The sequence below is a fragment of the Varanus komodoensis genome, unplaced genomic scaffold (genome assembly GCF_004798865.1).
Source record: "Varanus komodoensis strain SLA01 unplaced genomic scaffold, ASM479886v1 scaffold14_1, whole genome shotgun sequence".
Lineage (NCBI taxonomy): Eukaryota > Metazoa > Chordata > Lepidosauria > Squamata > Varanidae > Varanus > Varanus komodoensis.
In genome coordinates, this window is record NW_025335438.1 from 26104218 (window position 1) to 26121560 (window position 17343).

Here is a 17343-nt window from a genome sequence, read left to right on the forward strand (position 1 = left end):
ACAATCTTTAAAAAAATCACAGCACAAAAATGAGATGGGAAGGGAAGGGAGGGAAGCTCTTTTGAAATGCATATTAATAACAAAAGGGGGGAGGACAAACTTGCCAGTTTTTGAATGGATTCAAACTGCCTGATAGACTCTCATGATAATAACAAATACTCACTTTAACAGACTCAGGGGCATTAGACAAACCACACTCTTGGACATTAGGCTGCAAGGTTATATGCACTTACCTGGAAGTAAGTTCAACTGAATCAGGACTTTCAAGATTGGATTGTACAGGTAGAGACAGAGATCCAAGCATATATGCGTACATGTACATTTGTACTTGAGAATGTTTACAGTATATAATATCTTTAAATAAATGCACACAAGCATACCAAAAACTTGAACCAAAAGTACTGAATACTGTAGAATGATTTTAAATTTTTTCCCCTTAATATAAGTGGTTACTTCTTTTTCCTTTTAGGTCTGATGAAAGTAGCCATGTGGGGGCAAGATCTTTTTTTATTATTTTAAGATAATGATTAACAACGGTTCCTGAGTATTCCCTCTACCTACTGAACTCGTGTGCATTTGGAACGCACTTTGCCCTTGGGATGGATAGACAAGGAGCGCCGCGGGCGAATGCCAATCTTTTAACTAAGCCCGCCTTTGGTTTCCAGAAGCCCAATTCTAGGAGGAAATTCTCCCCACCCCGAGGAAGAGGAGGAACGAGGGCGGAGCAGCCTAAGCTGTCTAATAGCTAAGCAGCCGGGTAGAAGCAGCCGGAGAGAGTCTCTTGCTGCTGCTCCTGCTGCTGCGGCAGGTGGCTGGAGTGAAAGAGAGAGCGCCACCCCGATTGGACTCGGCGGCGGCAGCATCCCCAGCTCCCCAATATTCCCGCTTGGCTGTAATGTAAGCGGAGCCGTGCCCCTCCCCGGCGTTGACTCTGGAGATGAACCTGCAAGGGCTGACCCACGAGCTCTCCTTGTATCTGGAGAGCCGGTTCCGGGAGGGCTTGTGGGCTTCCAGCGTCGCTGGGTGGTCGCTGGTGCTGTGCTTCGGAGCCGCCTACACCTGCTATTACTTTAGCAGCATCGCCAAGGTAAGGGGCCGTCCTGAGCCTCTTCGTGGGGTCTGGAAGCGGGGAGGGCGGCAGTGGGATCCCACCTGATCGCCGGTCAAGCTCAGCGAGCGAAAAGGAAGCCGGAGGAGAAAGGCCGAGCCAGCGAGGTCACCGTCAGGCTAAGCACATCTTTCGAGTCCCGCCTGTACGGCGCTTGCCCTTGGCTGCCTTGGAGACAAGGAGACGCGAATGCCGGTTCAGGTGGTCCAGCGCAAGTCGAGGTCCCTTTGGGGGTGGGATGGGAGGTCTCATCCTCACCTCCCCCATCCTCACCCTCAGTTTCAACGAACACGGTGCGAATTCCCCCCCCCCCCCACACACACACACACCCCGGTATAACACGGTGCTTCAGTGTTTGCGCAGTACATACTGCAGATGAACCAGTGGCCGGTTTGTGGAGGGTATGGCCACGAGGAGGGGTGTGTGGGGTAAGGATTGGACAGACCAATGTAAATAGACATGTTGAACCCAAAACCAGGACTGGGTCTTGGAAGATTGTGTGCATCTGTTTTCGAATATGCAAAGTTAACTGAGGGATGATTTGCAACCATTTCCCCTTCAGGATTATTATCTAAAAACAAAATTTGCTTTTACTCTATAAGAACAGAAGAAAAGCCCTGGTGGATCAGGGAAAGGGTCCATTTAGTCTACCCTTCTCAATCTGGTACCCTTTAGATGTGTTAGACTACAATTTCCATCTTCCCAAACCAGCAAGGTCATCTCATTTGGAGGGCACCAAGTTGTGGAGCACCTGTTTAATCAAACATTTAGTCTTCTTTGCCCAGTGATCCACCAGTTGCCTCCAGAAAGCAAAAGGTGAGGGCAAGAGCTCACTCAAGTTCTCACTCCTCAGCAACTAGTATTCAGCAAATGCTTCCTGCATTCATTCATTCATTCATTCATTTAGGCGACTTCTATGCCGCCCCATTCAACGAAGCCTCTGGGCAGCTCACAAACCATAAATAAATAAAATTCAAGAAAACAGTATAAATTGACAATATAAATTACCAATATAAATTAAGTCACCCTGGCCAAAGAATAAAATGAATAAATAATATTAACAGTTAAAATAACATTTGAATAAAAAGGTCTTCGCCTGGCACCGAAAAACAAATAACGACGGCGCCAGGCGGACCTCTCTGGGGAGTGCATTCCATAGATTGGGCGCCACCGCAGAGAAAGCCCTCCTCCGAGTACCTACCCTCCTAATTTCCTTCACGGAGGGTTCCTGGAGAAGGGCCTCTCCCGCTGATCTCAAGGGGCGAGCGGGCATATATGGACGTAAGCGCTCCTTCAGATAACCAGGACCCAAGCCATTAAGGGCTTTATAGGTCATCACCAACACCTTGAATTGGGCCCGGACTTCAATGGGAAGCCCGTGAAGCTGACGGAGGACTAGAGTCATGTGAACATAATGCCCAGTCCCCGTCAGCAGCCTGGCAGCTCTATTTTGAACCAATTGAAGTATCCGGACCATCTTCAAGGGTAGTCTCATGTAGAGCGTGTTACAGAAGACAAGTGGGGAAATCACCAACGGGTGTGTCACTGTTGCCAGGCAGTCATTCTCCAGGTAGGGACGCAGCTGATGAATCAGCCGAAGCTGAAGGAAAGTGCTCCTCGCCACTGCTGTCACCTGAGCTTCCAATGAAAGCTCTGGATCGAGGAGCACTCCCAAGCTGCGGACCTTGTGCCTAAGAGGGAGTGCAACCCCATTCAGGACTAGGTTCAATTCACCCTCCCCGAAGCCGATCCGCCAACCAACAGGACCTCCGTCTTGCCTGGACTGAGCTTCAGTTTATTGGCCCTCATCTAGCCCATTACCTCGGCCAGGCACCGGTTCAGCACAGCCACTGCCTCACCTGGATTGGTGGAGAATGAGAGGTAGAGCTGGGTATCATCATGATTCCGTATCATGATTCCGCATCATGATTTCACAGCCCACACCTCCTGATTTATTTGGAATTATGTCTGATAACTTTTGTGACTTACACCATAGAAGTCCAACCTATTATACCTGTCTTCCAGGATCAGTAGACCTTGCATAGTGTTGTGCAAATGCAGAACAGACACAGCAGATGTAAGGGTGGCAGCAACATACAGTCAAGGTTTTAGAATTAATGGGACTGGTTAGGGAAGAATCAGGTGGCTATGGAAGGCAGCAGAAAACTAGGGTAGTGCAGGAAAAGTATTTCTGTAAGGGTAAGGCCCATAGGATTCGCCCTACAAACACTTTTTAGAGAGTTTTCCCCTAAATATAATGAGGGTACCTCTGTAAACCTTTTGGGGCAGCATATAAATCAAACAAATAAGTAAATAAATAAATAAAAATGCTCCCTCTATTATGATTGGAATTTGAGGTTCACAGTCGAAGTGAGAAATTTGGCCAGGCCCAGTTTCTTCCATGCTGGTCCAGAAAGGCCAAGTAAGATCAGGTCAAGTCCGCTTCTCTTTAAAGCAAAAGTTAGAAAATTCAAGACCAGGGATAGCTCCCAGGGACTCCTGCTCACTGGACTTCTTCCTATTGCAGCTATAGATATAATATTCCTTCTCAACCTGGTGTTTTGAACTACAACTCCCAAGCATTTGCAATTGTTGCAAGTGTTGGCTGGGGTCTGATAAGGGATGAAGACCAAAACATCTGAAGGGTGCCAGGTTGGAGAAAGATGGATTAGAGGGATTTGTCTCAGCAGATAATTATCTCAGAGTTAACGTAGCCTGACAAGACATGTACTGCAGTTTTCCTGCCTCCTCGGAGCGGAAGCCCATTTTTCTAAAGGACTTTTACCTGATCTGCTGTCCTCTGCAAGACAAGGGAGATAGAAGTGTTTTTTGAATCCAAGAGTGGTGTAAAGCTATGTTCACTAGCTAGGACGATGTGGGAGAAAGCACTGAAAGTGGAGCAGCTTTGAGGTCAAGAGTGATCATTCCTCTGAGCCTACTAATATCTCCTTCTTGTAGGTGGATGGTGCAGTTTGACTGCATAAAGAGCCACATGAAGAAACTGAGTGTGCTGTTAGTATATTACGATTGCTTCCACACTGCTTCCCATTTCCTTACTCTAATTCATTTTATACCTCTCCATCTTTTTGTTTGTTTGTTTGTTTGTTTTACTAGCATTGATCTTGTCTAGTCTGCATGAATTTCTAAGCATACATAGCACTTTCTTGTCTTCAGGGATGGTGTCTAAGGATCAAATCCAAATGGCATCCACACATACACACAAAGTACACAGGGAGTTCCCCTGGACAGGTCTCACTGACATAAGTGGGGCTTCTGCAAGTGTAGCTCTGTGTTCTGGTTCTGCGGTCTCTCAGATCTACCACCTGAAGCAGTCGCCTCACTTTGCCATACAGTAAGAGCATGTGAGAGACTTGCATGCATATTGCCCTTTTACTGGCCTGTACTTGTTTCCTAATTCTTTGTATTATGACTACAATGAATTGACTCAATCTGACTGTTTTGCACTTCCACCCACCTTTCGGGGCTAAACACTCATCTACTTTTCTCTTTAGAAACCTCAGCTGGTGACTGGCAGTGAGAGCTTTGGCCAGTTTCTACAGGACCATTGCCCAGTAGTGACAGAGACATACTATCCCACTGTGTGGTGCTGGGAGGGGCGTGTGCAAACCCTTCTTCGCCCCTTCATCACATCGCAGCCATATGTGCAATACAGGAAGTAAGTGACTCTCTCCTACATGACTACTCTCTTACAGATGCTTGAAGAAAGTTCTTTCCATATATAGGGAAGTATTCTATAATGTTGCTGTGCTTCTGCTGTTTGTGTTGTGCTAGCAGGACCCAGTGCTGACATGTCCTTAAGCAATCCCAGTAACAAGGGGGAATTCTTGTTTCTAGTATAGAACAAATTAGCAGAGCTTACTTCTGCAAGGCCTGCTGATCTGCTTTTTTTCCAGAAATGACTATTTTGGCTCATTTCCATTTCCTTAAGGATCTTTCAGCTTCCCGCTGCACTAGCTGAGAATACTACCCTTGCCAAGCATGTACTTTAAATACTTACTATATGCTGTTACATCAATCATCATAGGAACATAAGAAGAGCCATTCTGAATCAGATACAGCAAAGATCTATCTAGTCCAGCATTTTGTTCACATAGTCACCAACCAGATAATTGTGGGAAGCCCATGTAATACATGAATACAGTTCATGGTGGTACTGTGGGATGAAATAGATGTTTGTAGCCACCCTCAGCAGCTGTTCCCCACACATTCCAAGAATGTGTGAAGAAAGGCACAAAACGCATGTGCCAGCTGCCCCTCCAGACCTTTGCACACTGGACAGAAGTTATGAAGATGAAGCCTACGTGCTTTTAACTGAATACATATTATCTCCTCCATGTAATTAGGAGCCCTGATTGTGCAGGGCTCCTGCTTGCCTGAAAGAGTCTATATGCAAGGGTATGAGCATGGAGTTGGCAATGATGGGACAAACGGGGTCATAATCCCTCCCTCTCCATGTACAAGATTTTTGTACATATGCAGGGTATCTCTGGCAGGAGTTAGTATATCTACACACCTGTATGAATTGGTCAGCTTTCTAAGCATCAGATCCCATCTTGATTATGGCATATTAATGTAGTTAGGGTGCAATCCTTTGAATGTTGAGGAAGCAAAAAGGCCTACATCTCCTAGTATATCCCAGCCAACATAGGATTATGCCTTTACTTGGCCATACTAGGTAAATCACCATTATGGACTGCCCTGAAGCATCAAGCAGTCATAATAAGCCCAACAGATGAGTGATGCGACCTATTTCCCACAATAGGTTGTGTTTTCTGAGGTTGGATGACACAACAGCTAATTACAGTAGGGAGAACCCTAAACAAGACAGCTACTTCTTACCAGGGTTCTCAGCCACAGTAAGTCACAGTGGAAAATCACCATGACTGGGTTTAGAAAATGCAACAAACAATTGTTGATAATAATCAATGGTTGTTATTGTGTAGTGTAAACCCTGTCAATCACACATTCAGCTTCTAGCTTTGAAAAAGAGAATAATGACAATCTGAATTATATAATGTCACACCATGGAAAGCAGACTTATTTTCTAATGATTTCTATCAGGGAATTTACCAGCATTCCTAATTCATCTAGTAAATTCATTATATTTAAGGTTTCTCTCGTATTATTTAGCTAAATATTAGTAGGTAAACAAATGGTATTTACCTCTTCAATCATCATCAGGCATGCCTGTGCAGAAGAGCTATTAACCAAGAGTCCTCCTGGAAATAAAATTGACCCTATATTCCTAATTAATATTTTCTTCCAGAAGGCTTTCCTAAATTTGCTTCTCAAGTTTCCTTTATTGGTGCTTTCTAGCTTAAACATATTGCTTGCTCACTGCAACTGCTAGACAAGAAGCATGATGGATTGTTTTTCACTATGGTTCTGTTCACATTATTCTGCTTACACTGTAATTTATTTATAAAACTGACTTATAAGGTTAGTTAATAAGCTATTTTGGCTTGTTAACCACTCCCCTGCATCCTGGGGATGTGCTGGATGATTTTCCTAAATACCTTCAGAGGGCATGGGTTGTCCATCCACCCACCCACATGAGTTTAGACATCATGGCAACCTAGGCACTATGAGGATAATGATGTGTCTGCACATGGGACATTTCCTGAGGAAACAGGAGGGAGTGGAAAAGGTGGTGGTGGGGAAATAGCTCTTTAAAAATGTATTTTGAAAACTAATCAATATTGGTTCTTCCAGTGAACTCATTGCAGCAAAAGATGGAGGACAAATTTCCTTAGACTGGTTTGATAATCATGATAGCACACGTTACCCAGATTCAAGCACCAGGCCCACTATCCTATTGCTTCCTGGCCTAACAGGAACGAGCAGGGAATCCTACATTCTCCATATGATTCAGCAAAGCAAAGCACTGGGATACAGGTATAATCACTTCCACGTACTGATGTTTCTGTATGTATAGCAAAGGTTAAATTTCCATAAGTGTAAAACTGCTGTCATTTACAGTATGAAAAAAGTGGTAAAGTCAGAACTAGAGAAAACTTTTCATCTCTTCTTTTGCTTTCACCTACCAAGCAGACCCTTAAGTCTTTGCCAGAGACTCCTTTGGGAGCTGTCTCCAACAGAATCCAGCTTCCAGTGGCCACCAGCCTCCAGTGGTCACCACAATCACAACAGGAAGCCCTCTCAGGAGGGCACATTGCCACCTTAAAGTGGTTGTTCCAGAAATATTTTTAGTATCAGTTAATGACTGGAGAGAACCTGGCTTGATTGAAGTACGTGTATCTGGTGGCTGTTACAGTATAATGGTTATGGAAGAGAACTGTGAACTAGAAGTCTGTGGCTCAAATTGACCAACCATGAACTCTAGCCGTATCCTTAGGTAATGGCTATTGCTTATCCTCAGCATCCCCTTCTTGCATGTGCGATATGAGCATAAAAATATTCCGATACTAGAAAAAAATTATATAAGACTAATTGAGAAATCATGCAAAAGCAGCCTGCCCCTCTAAGTGGAGGTGGTGATGGTGGGGTTAGACAGGCATCCCAGAGCTCAAATGGGAGGTATTGGGTGACAAGGAATTTCTTAAGTCTTGTTCCATGTCCACATTCCTCTTGGTGCTGAAGAAATATTGCTACCCTTATTCTCAAGTAAATATTCTTTAAAAAGAGGTCAGTTGCCAGCATTGGCTAATGATATGCCCCTGGGTTAGGGCCTGCAGTTCCAAAAGCAGTTAATGGGGAAGTGAGCCGAAGATCAGGCATTCCCTTCCACTAGCCTAAAACTACCCAACCCGCTTTACCTTCCTTAATTCAGCTTACAGCACAGCAGTTGTATAAAGGACTGCATTATATATTTAAGTGCTGTCCCTGGCCAAAAAAAATGTGCACCTATATGTACTAATATTGGCCACAGGTACAGACCTAGTAGTTTGAAGCCAATGCACATGTGTTAGTTAACTTTACTTACAAGTGGGTGCAGGGTGGCTTTCTCCCACTTCATTATTGCCCAAGTATAAAGGTCTGCAAATACATCAATAGTTTAGAATGAAAGCTGACTTCAAATTGAATTAAATTCCTGTGTATAGATAACCCAATAACCTTCACTCAAGGGTTGAGTAAGGGTTGAATGTTGAATGTTGAGTAAGGAATTACTATTGAACTGTGGGCTGATGTTAAAACATGGTTTATTGTATTTCCTGAACCCAACTGCACTAACAAGTTATGGTGAACAAGCCACAGTTCCCAACACAACAACAAACCACAGGTTGTTCGTGATTAGCAAGTCATGGCTTTTTAGTCCAGCTATGTTCAGATAATAAACCATGTTTCAACAACAACTCACAATTCAATGACAACCCACACTCAGCCCTTGAATATGGGTTCTTGTGCTGTCTGAACCCAACCACAGACTTGCAGTAAGAAGTCTTCGCAGTCTGTGGATAGGCAGTTTAAATAGGAACGACAATGCTATATATCGTATGTCTGCATAAATATGTTGGCTAACCTAAAATTCTAAACTGGAGCAGCTTTGAAATGCATGGATCTTCACATCCAAAGACACTCAGGTTAACAGTCCTGGTAAACAGTGCTCTTTTGTTTTTTTAAAGGTGTGTGGTTTTTAACTATCGAGGAATGGCTGGTGAAAATCTCTTGGTAAGAATTGCTCTTAAATTAAGTAAGAATGTTGAGCAACCCTAATGCAAAGTGAAAGGGCCAGTGCCTGGAAGCATGCAACACTTCTAGAAGCAAGTCATAGGAATGCCATCACAAGGAGGGTTAGTACCTAGTTGGCAATTTCAAATTCATCCCACCCCAACTAATTCAGCATAAAAATAACAAAATAAAAACTGTTGCAACATAGCAACAAGCATCACACACTCTGTGAGTGTTTTAGTTGCATTCTCCTTTGTATTTACCACCAGTTCCCATACAAGAATTTGCCAAAAATGGAAAACAAAATATGGACTCTTAGCTCTGTTCATTAAATCAAAGCAGTAATTCCATTTAATACTGGAATTGCATTTAATACTATAATTCTCAAGTTGTGTGGCAAAGCTGCATAAGAAGGGAGAAATTCTGTTAGCAGGGATGTAAGTTCCACAGTGGCCCTTCCTGACTCAAGTACTGTGAAGGCCTTGATACAAGCGGGAAGCAGAATATAAAATCATTCTTCCCAACTTTCCATGTCTATGGCAGTGCCATATGACAAGGCTGATCCCCTGCTGGGGCACCTGCCATGGACTTAAGTCCCAGCAGGAATTCACAGAAAATAATTTCTGGATTTACTTTTCCTCCTCATCCTTGCAACCTGCTTTTTCTTGTGCTCCTTGCTCCAGCTCAGGCAAAGGGGCAGTGAAAAGGAGGAATAGTATGCTCAGAGAGCCATTCTAGGGGATTTGTACTTAGGAGCAATAAAGAAAGTTGCAAGGAAAATGGTCTGTGACTGGTGATTGTTCAAAGAAGGAACTTCAGCTCACAACACTCCTCCTTAAACTCAGAAGCACTCCAGTTGCTAGAAGACATAAGGACACATTCCAAAAGCAGACTAATAGGAAATGTAGCATTAAGGCACCAGCCTTTTAAACTAGAGGGAACCCCCGCCCCCCACCTACCTTTCCCATAGTCTGTTCATTATTTTGATCAAGACCTAGTCTAGGTCTTTATACTGTTGTAAAGCAGATTTCTCAAGTGCACCTGACTCTACAGAGACTTGCCTATCCAGCCAATCCAGGGCAATTGCATTTGTTCCTTGCAGCTCTGACCAGAGGAAAAGCAACCACACTGGTTGCCCACATCTCAAATGGGGCCTTCCACATCTGTTGTTCCCTCCAGGCTGGCCAAGACACCTTACCATGGGAGAAAACAGAAATGGGGTTGCTTGCAAACAAATGTTTGTTTCATTTTTTTTCTCTGAAATCAAAATCCTTGTCTCCCCTGTCCATACTTCCTTTTTCACAAATATCCTTTATAGGCACACACACTTTGGGGCTGAAACAGTTCGCCTGGCTTTGAGCACTACTGTGCACCTTGACTGGGGCTGCAGGGGAAGCCTTCATTTGCTGCTCTGTCTTAGGGAGTAAAATATCTTGGGGCCAGCCCTGGACACAGCTCTAGAGACTGGTGGTGTGGGAAAAATAGCTGAGAAAGTATAGTAAAGTATGTGGTGTAGGGAAGCCACTGGGACTACAGAGAGATCTATGAGTAGAGAAACATGTTCAGGATTACAACAAATTTACAGTGTAGCCCTCCAAACAGTGTTTACTCCAAAGTAAGTTGTGCTGAATTCAAAGGGTTTTACTCTGGGGTAGGTGTAAGTAGTATTGGAATCTTACTGCTTAAAGTTTACTCAGAGTTGCAACTTGCCTTAGTCAATCTAAAACTAATTCTGATATACGAATCTAGAAACAAACTTGGGGGTGGATAACTTTTGTCATTTTAAAAAACAAACAGCACCCACAGCCAAAAAGGAGCCATGCTAGCCCATGAGAAATAAAAGCCTCAAATCAATAGTCTGCCATTAACTTGATAAGATTTTTTTGTTGACCCTATTTAACTAAGTATATTGATACTTTTAGAGTTGTTATATTATGCTGTGCTAGAAATTTAATGTTGTAACTCTTTGTTTAAATTTGCATTTGCAATTTTGTTTGTGTGGGTTTGTTCTGTGGGCTTGAGTTCTAAGTTTCAGTACTTAGCATCGCCCTTGCTGCCCAGAGGGGGAAAGTAAGGCAGTTGCTGCCACTCCTCCCTACCATGTTCTTTTTCACTTACACTCTGGCTCTCTAAGCAATTGAACAGAAGATGAGGAGAGGGAACCATAATCGGGAAGTGAATCCATCAAAAGGGTAGGAAGAAGTCTACCAAAAGCATTTTGTTGACAGTACTTTCCAAGAAACCAGATCTGATGATGGGCTTGCAGGTAGCACAAGGAGAAACAGAAACAAAGTTCCCTATTTGCTTAGACCAGTAACCATACATTTTTAGGACTCAGGGAATATCTAAGGTACCTTAACAATATCTGCTAATCGACCATCTGTCCATCCTTCCTTCAATTTGCTTATCCATAAACCATGGACATGTCCGTTTAGTGCAACTTTCCTATCTCTCTGAGCTACAAGACACTCTCAGCTCAGCTTGCAGAGGTTTTCTCATCTACAAGTCCATAACAGTGTCAGCAAGGTCTGAGCTCATGCATTCTTGCCACTCCAGTCTGAACTTGCTGTTCAGAGGGAGTCATCCCTGACAAAGCACACAACAATGACTCTTATCAAGTTCCTGTTTGCTACCAGAAGAGGAAGTGCCAAGAAAGAGAAACCATAGAGTCATTTCCATGTACCTTCTTTCCCAGTCAGATTGCTGATTGGGAAGTAACTAAAGTATCCTCTCCATCCAGGCAAACTAAAAGCAACAGCACTGCAATGTGGTGGAGGAGGCAACTTCCCCAATGTAAACATTTCAGTGATACTATTCTATATTGCTGGAATGAAGACAAGCCTCCCTTGCAACAATGTCTGTGTGTGGACGGGGGGGGGGGGGGCAGTCAGAGCCCTCCCCCAGTGCCATATGGGCCTTGAGTGCAAGTTGTATTTCCCTTATCTAGGGCAATACATGTAACTCCTGCATGAGGCATGCCTACGTTTTTCCTAGGAAAGCCTGTGTATTGTTCAGCTACATGCCTGTTCTTCCTAGCCTGTGACATATAATCCCACCCAGTACTGACAGACTACCAAGTCATGGACTTGAAAAGAAGACAAATGAAGGAACTAGAAAAGATCATCAACTGGAAGGATGTTTCACTGGAGACCAAGACCAAGATCAACCACAGCATTGTACTCCTGCTCACTATGTATAGGCCTGAAAGCTGTACAGTGAAGAAAATTGAAAGGAAGACAATTGATACAACCTGGTGCTAGAAGAAACCTTTGCAAATATCCAGACCTGACAGAAAGACAAACAAGTGGGTCCTAGGTCAAATCCAGCCAGGACTTGCCCTGAAACAAACAGGATGAAAATGAGGCGGCTGTCATATGTGGGGAACATCATGAGAAGACTAGACTCACTGAAGAAGATAATAATGCTAAGGAAAGTCAAAGACAGAAGAAGAAGCAGAAGACCAGCTAGACAGATACATCTATTCCATAAAGGAAGTCGCAGCACTGAGCTTATAAGAGCTAACTTGGACTGTCAAGGACAGGACATTTTAGAGGGCATAGGGTCACCATAAGTCAGAGCAAACTTGAGGACATGTAAAAACAAAATCAAAACAGATCCACTATCATGTTCATCCTTTCTAAAATAAGATTCCCCCCTCACCTGAAAACCAAAACAGAAAACAAGAGGATAAATTTGTCTTCAGAGTTAGGATTTGTGAGAATTGGATTCATTATACATTATACAAATTCTTGAAGTTCTGTCACATTCACTATGTTGAAAGCTTCTGCAGAAGTTTATTGAATGTGAAATACTATTACTTACTGGGCTGCCCTACACATTTAACTTGTTGGTTTCAAATTAGCATTTATAATACTTTCCTTTAAAGAAAGCAGTGTGAGAATTAGTTTACAGCATACTTTTGGAAATACATGAACAAAACAGCTTTGTGGCACACTAAATCCCTTTTGTTTATATTCAGATTATGTGAAAAGATCTTTTGTTTGGCTGTATTTTGTGAAATTCCATATAATCAGCTTTATATAATTTACCATTAAACAGCTTTTTTTCAGTATAAACAGTGGCAGTTGTAACCTGTTCAGTGGGGAATTTCCAGCATTATAATATATAATCCTATCTAATGATTTGAAACCATAATCAGAAAATGTATTATAGACAAGTACAGATATAGTCAAGGAAATCTTTTAATCTGTAGAGCAGAAGTGATTTCCATCTTTTTAGCAATTATTGCCTTTTGAAAATATGAAATTATAACTAACACTCTAGAAAGGCAATAACAGTGTAATCATGTGCATGTTACTTGCAAGTCCACTATGTTCACTGCAGCTTACTTCTGGATAAATGTGCACAGGCTTGTATCCCAAGGCCTTCTTTCCAGAAAAAAAATTAGCTAAGTAAATAACTTGGGAGTTCAATGGCGCTTAGTTCCAGGTAAGTCCATGTAGAATTACTGCATGTTGCTGTGCAAAAAGAAATAATTCCCCATTAAACATGTTTAAACCTTGCATATGGTAAACAAATGTTAAATACTGCTTTGTTGCCTCTGCCATCTGGGAGTTTAGCATGAGCAAATCTGAAGCATTTAATAGAGTATTTGAAATATTACAGCCAAACCCACACTCTGATTACATTGAATTGCCCCATGTGTTCCCCTCCTACCTATCTGTCAGAGACTGTGCTGTGCGTAGATGTACATTGTGTGCCATATTTTAGAGTGGATATCATTCGGGATACTTGTCTTAAGACATTTACTATGGTGATGTGTATGTGCGCACATGTTGCAATCACAGCAAAGCAAGATATGGTTCAAAAAGATTCTAAAATAATCTTCACATACTAGCATAACTTACTAGTATAATCTCTACATAACAGTTATTTACTAGTAACAATCCACAGAAACAAATGCAGGGACCAAACCCTACAACAAATCCTAATTCCTGTATCTGCCTATCTACTCAGTACCTAATAATATCAACCACAGATTGAAGAGATCACTCCCTCTTCATCTTCTGTGCCATCGTCTGCCAGCAATGTCCTGCATTCTGGACAGGCAGGTCAATCTGTATTCTATGCAAAAGAATACCTGGATACAAATCAGACATTAGAAAAGCAATAGTCAGAAACCAGTGGGAACATATTTCATCCTACCAGAGCACTGTGTTATTGACCTGAAAATGAACAAAGGAACTTTAGAGGGAGACTCCAGCATTAAATCATAACTGTTGAAGAAATCCTGTTCTATTTCCTGTGGATGGAATCAAGATAGTAGGCTTTTATTCCACTCCAGCTATTAAATGTATAACAGATGCCAGGATATTTGTGTTAACATCAACACTACTTTTGAATGGTGACTATAATTATTTTCCATGTATTTAAGCTTTACTATAATTATAATAATCTCTGTTTTTTGCATTTCATTTTTCTATCATCTCACTGCTTGCTTACTTCTCTGCTTACTTACTTCTCTGTATGCACCCATGTGTATATGCTAACTTAGGATAACACTTTGTGTATCTGATGAAGTGGATTCTACCTTGTGAAAGCTCTCAAATTGTATTATTCTTTAAAATGTCACAAGCCTCTTGGATATTTACCATTTGAAGTTACCAGTTGATAAGACCTCCAGCCTTCACCATATATCAGACTATGTGGCCATGATAGGGGAAGGGTGGTAGAAACTCACACCATATTTTCATTCACACAGACCAAGTAACCACATACAAGAAAACCCTTTACCATGATGAACTGGATGTCTCTGTTACCTAATCCACCACTAGAATCTAAACTTATACTTCTTTTAAGAACCATGTCTGTGAATAACTTAAATTTTATGTTAAACATGGATGCATTTAATTGAGAGTAAAACAGCTGGCTTGCAACTTCGTATGTCCCAACTCTGGATTTGGCCAAATAACTGGCATATGGGAGTATGAGTTAATGGCAAAGAGAAATGTCACCTTTGACAATTCCTGACACCTACAAGACCCCATCTGCAACAAGTTTTTCCTTAGATTGATTGATTTCTTGTTTCAGAGTCCAGCTGTCCAATCCCTGATACTCCAAGGTTCCCTGCATTAATTTTAGAGGGAAATGCAAAGTTCCGTTAATTTCTAATTTCTCTGTATTTAGCACTTCTGTGCTTCAGCCTACCAACTATAACACAGGAATAACAATGTTTACTTGTTTTACAAGCTAGTACAACAATTACTTGTTGATAGATGTGCATTATATAAATGTGTAAATTATATATCATTGTATAGGTTATAATGAGATAGAACATGGTATGTATTACCATTTTGCAGGTTAAATTGACAAGGCTAGTGGGACAAATCTATCCTAATTTGCTATGGCAATTAGAATTCATTGGAAAATGGGTAGAGTATATTACAAAGTTTTATGACATGGTGCAGCTAAACCCTTCCCATATGCCCTTTCTGGGCAATTCTGCCCCAGTTATGAGTTTTGTGCCCACAGCTAGAGTGCTTCTGGTGAAAGTGGCTATTGAAAGTGTTGCCATGCTTCTGCACACTCTTGTGGTGTCTTCAGCTGGACACCAGTGCAATATTAATGCTGGTGCAATGGTCTTTATATCTAACTATGCACGTGTTTGCAGTTAGTCTCCTAATTCTAATTACAAACACACTGTAAACACCTTTCATAGAAAATGCAACCTTGGTATGTTGCAACCTTAAGTTGCATAGTGAAAGCTATTTGAGGGTGGGAAGTAGAAAATGTTTTAAATGAATAAATAAATAGTTGTGCAGCTCATGTTCAAAGTGTGTACCTTTGAAGTCATGCCTTGTCAAGCAACATGGGTTAGATCCAGTCTTATCAGGGACAAAAATATGCTGGTGCCACAGGAAGATGTATGCAGATCCTTCCTTTTCACTGTAAATATGTTCAGAAACATTGAGCAACTCTCCACATCAGCATGAAAAGCTGTGTGGGCAAATCAGGAAAATTGCTCCCTGCCTTTTCCTCCAATGAAGAGCCTCCACTACATCATAGTTTGTTCCAAGAATGGAAAAAGCCCTTCAATTCAGAGCATGGCCAGTCTGGATCTAATCCCAAGTCTTCTCAAAAATATCTTTGTGGCATAAGTTAACATTACTATATTCTATTGCTGTATAAAGTATCCTGGTGCTGGTTTGTTCTGGTTTTGGTTTAAGGATAAGCATACATGCTAATTGTATGTCTTTCCCCTTTTAACTCCTTAAAGACACCAAGGACTTATTGTGCTGCTAATACAGAAGATTTGGAAACTGTTATCCATTATGCATACAGTTTGTACTCCTCAGCTATGTTGATGGCAGCTGGTGTTTCTATGGGAGGGTAAGTATTTATCTAACAGAAGTCCCAGTAGTGTTGTTCTCTAGTCATAAGAAAGTACAACCTTCATACAACCTACATACCTAGTACAACTTTCATGGTAAATTAACCAACTTTAATTTTTCATCCTACTTCTACTTTTCCTGAAAGGAGTATGAACTGATGGAATAATTTTAAAGGTGCATTGAAGCAGCATTTAGCTATAATACTCAATCTTGAATGAAATGTCACAGATGGTGGTTATATACCACCAAGAATATAATCTTGTTCTGTGGTTATGTAAAATAGAACAAGATGCTAGTCCTTACTCCTGGCTTCTGAAGGCAACAGAATATGATAATAATGAGGGCAATGAAGCAGGTTTGGAGACGGCTAGAGCGTAGGTGGAGGAAATCACGGGATGAATCTGACCGAACACACTTAAGAGCCCACTATCGGGCCTATGCTGTGGCGGTGAGGGCGGCGAAAAAGAGATACTTCTCCGCTTCCATTGCCTCCTCACAATGCCGTCTGGCGGAGCTCTTTCGAGTGGTGCAAGGCCTGGTTCGCCCAGGCCTGAAGGAAGAGCTGATTCCACCCTCAAAGGCCCGCTGTGACGACTTTGCCGGGCATTTCAGGGAGAAAATCGCTCAGATTCGTCATGAGCTGGATTCCACTATTGATTCAGAGGTTTTAAGGGAGACACCAATGCTGCCGTCTGGTCCAGAATTATTGGATGAATTTCAGTTATTGCGGCCCGATGATGTGGACAAGGTGCTTGGACAAGTACGTCCTACCACTTGCCTTTTGGACCCTTGCCCGTCTTGGTTAATAAAGGATTCCAAGCATGGGATTGGAACCTGGATTTTGGAAGTGGAAGTGGACCTCTCAGCGGCTTTCGATACCATCGACCATGGTATCCTTCTGGATAGGCTGGCGGGATTGGGGGTCGGAGGCACCGCTTTGCGGTGGTTCTGCTCCTATCTCAACGAACGATTCCAGAAGGTGGTGTTGGGGGACTATGGCTCTGCGCCATGGCAGCTTTGCCATGGAGTACCGCAGGGTTCCATTTTGTCCCCTTTACTGTTCAACATCTACATGAAACCGCTGGGAGAGGTCATCAGGAGGTGTGGGCTGCGGAACCATCAGTATGCTGATGATACCCAGCTCTACCTCTCGTTTTCCACCAATCCAGGTGAGGCAGTGGCTGTACTGAACCGGTGGAAAACGAGAGGTAGAGCTGGGTATCATCAGCATAC

The 17343-nt window shown here is 42.4% G+C and overlaps 1 protein-coding gene and 1 long non-coding RNA gene across 2 annotated transcripts in view; one reads left to right on the forward strand and one right to left on the reverse strand.

Moving 5' to 3' along the window:
- The first annotated feature begins 771 nt into the window (after positions 1-771).
- ABHD3 (abhydrolase domain containing 3, phospholipase) overlaps positions 772-17343 on the forward strand; it is a 20610-nt gene continuing 4038 nt past the window's right edge. Inside the window, exons 1-5 of the mRNA XM_044424252.1 lie at positions 772-1087; positions 4621-4784; positions 6842-7024; positions 8713-8758; positions 15996-16108. Of these exons, the coding sequence (XP_044280187.1) occupies positions 938-1087; positions 4621-4784; positions 6842-7024; positions 8713-8758; positions 15996-16108 (656 nt within the window). The 5' untranslated portion in view covers positions 772-937. The remainder of the gene's footprint in view (positions 1088-4620; positions 4785-6841; positions 7025-8712; positions 8759-15995; positions 16109-17343) is intronic.
- The window catches only part of LOC123020467, a 19104-nt gene continuing 10414 nt past the window's right edge, over positions 8654-17343 (reverse strand). The window contains exons 2-4 of the long non-coding RNA XR_006414114.1: positions 13911-13920; positions 13732-13738; positions 8654-8665 (exon numbers count right to left, since the gene is read on the reverse strand). This is a non-coding gene — a long non-coding RNA (uncharacterized LOC123020467). The remainder of the gene's footprint in view (positions 8666-13731; positions 13739-13910; positions 13921-17343) is intronic.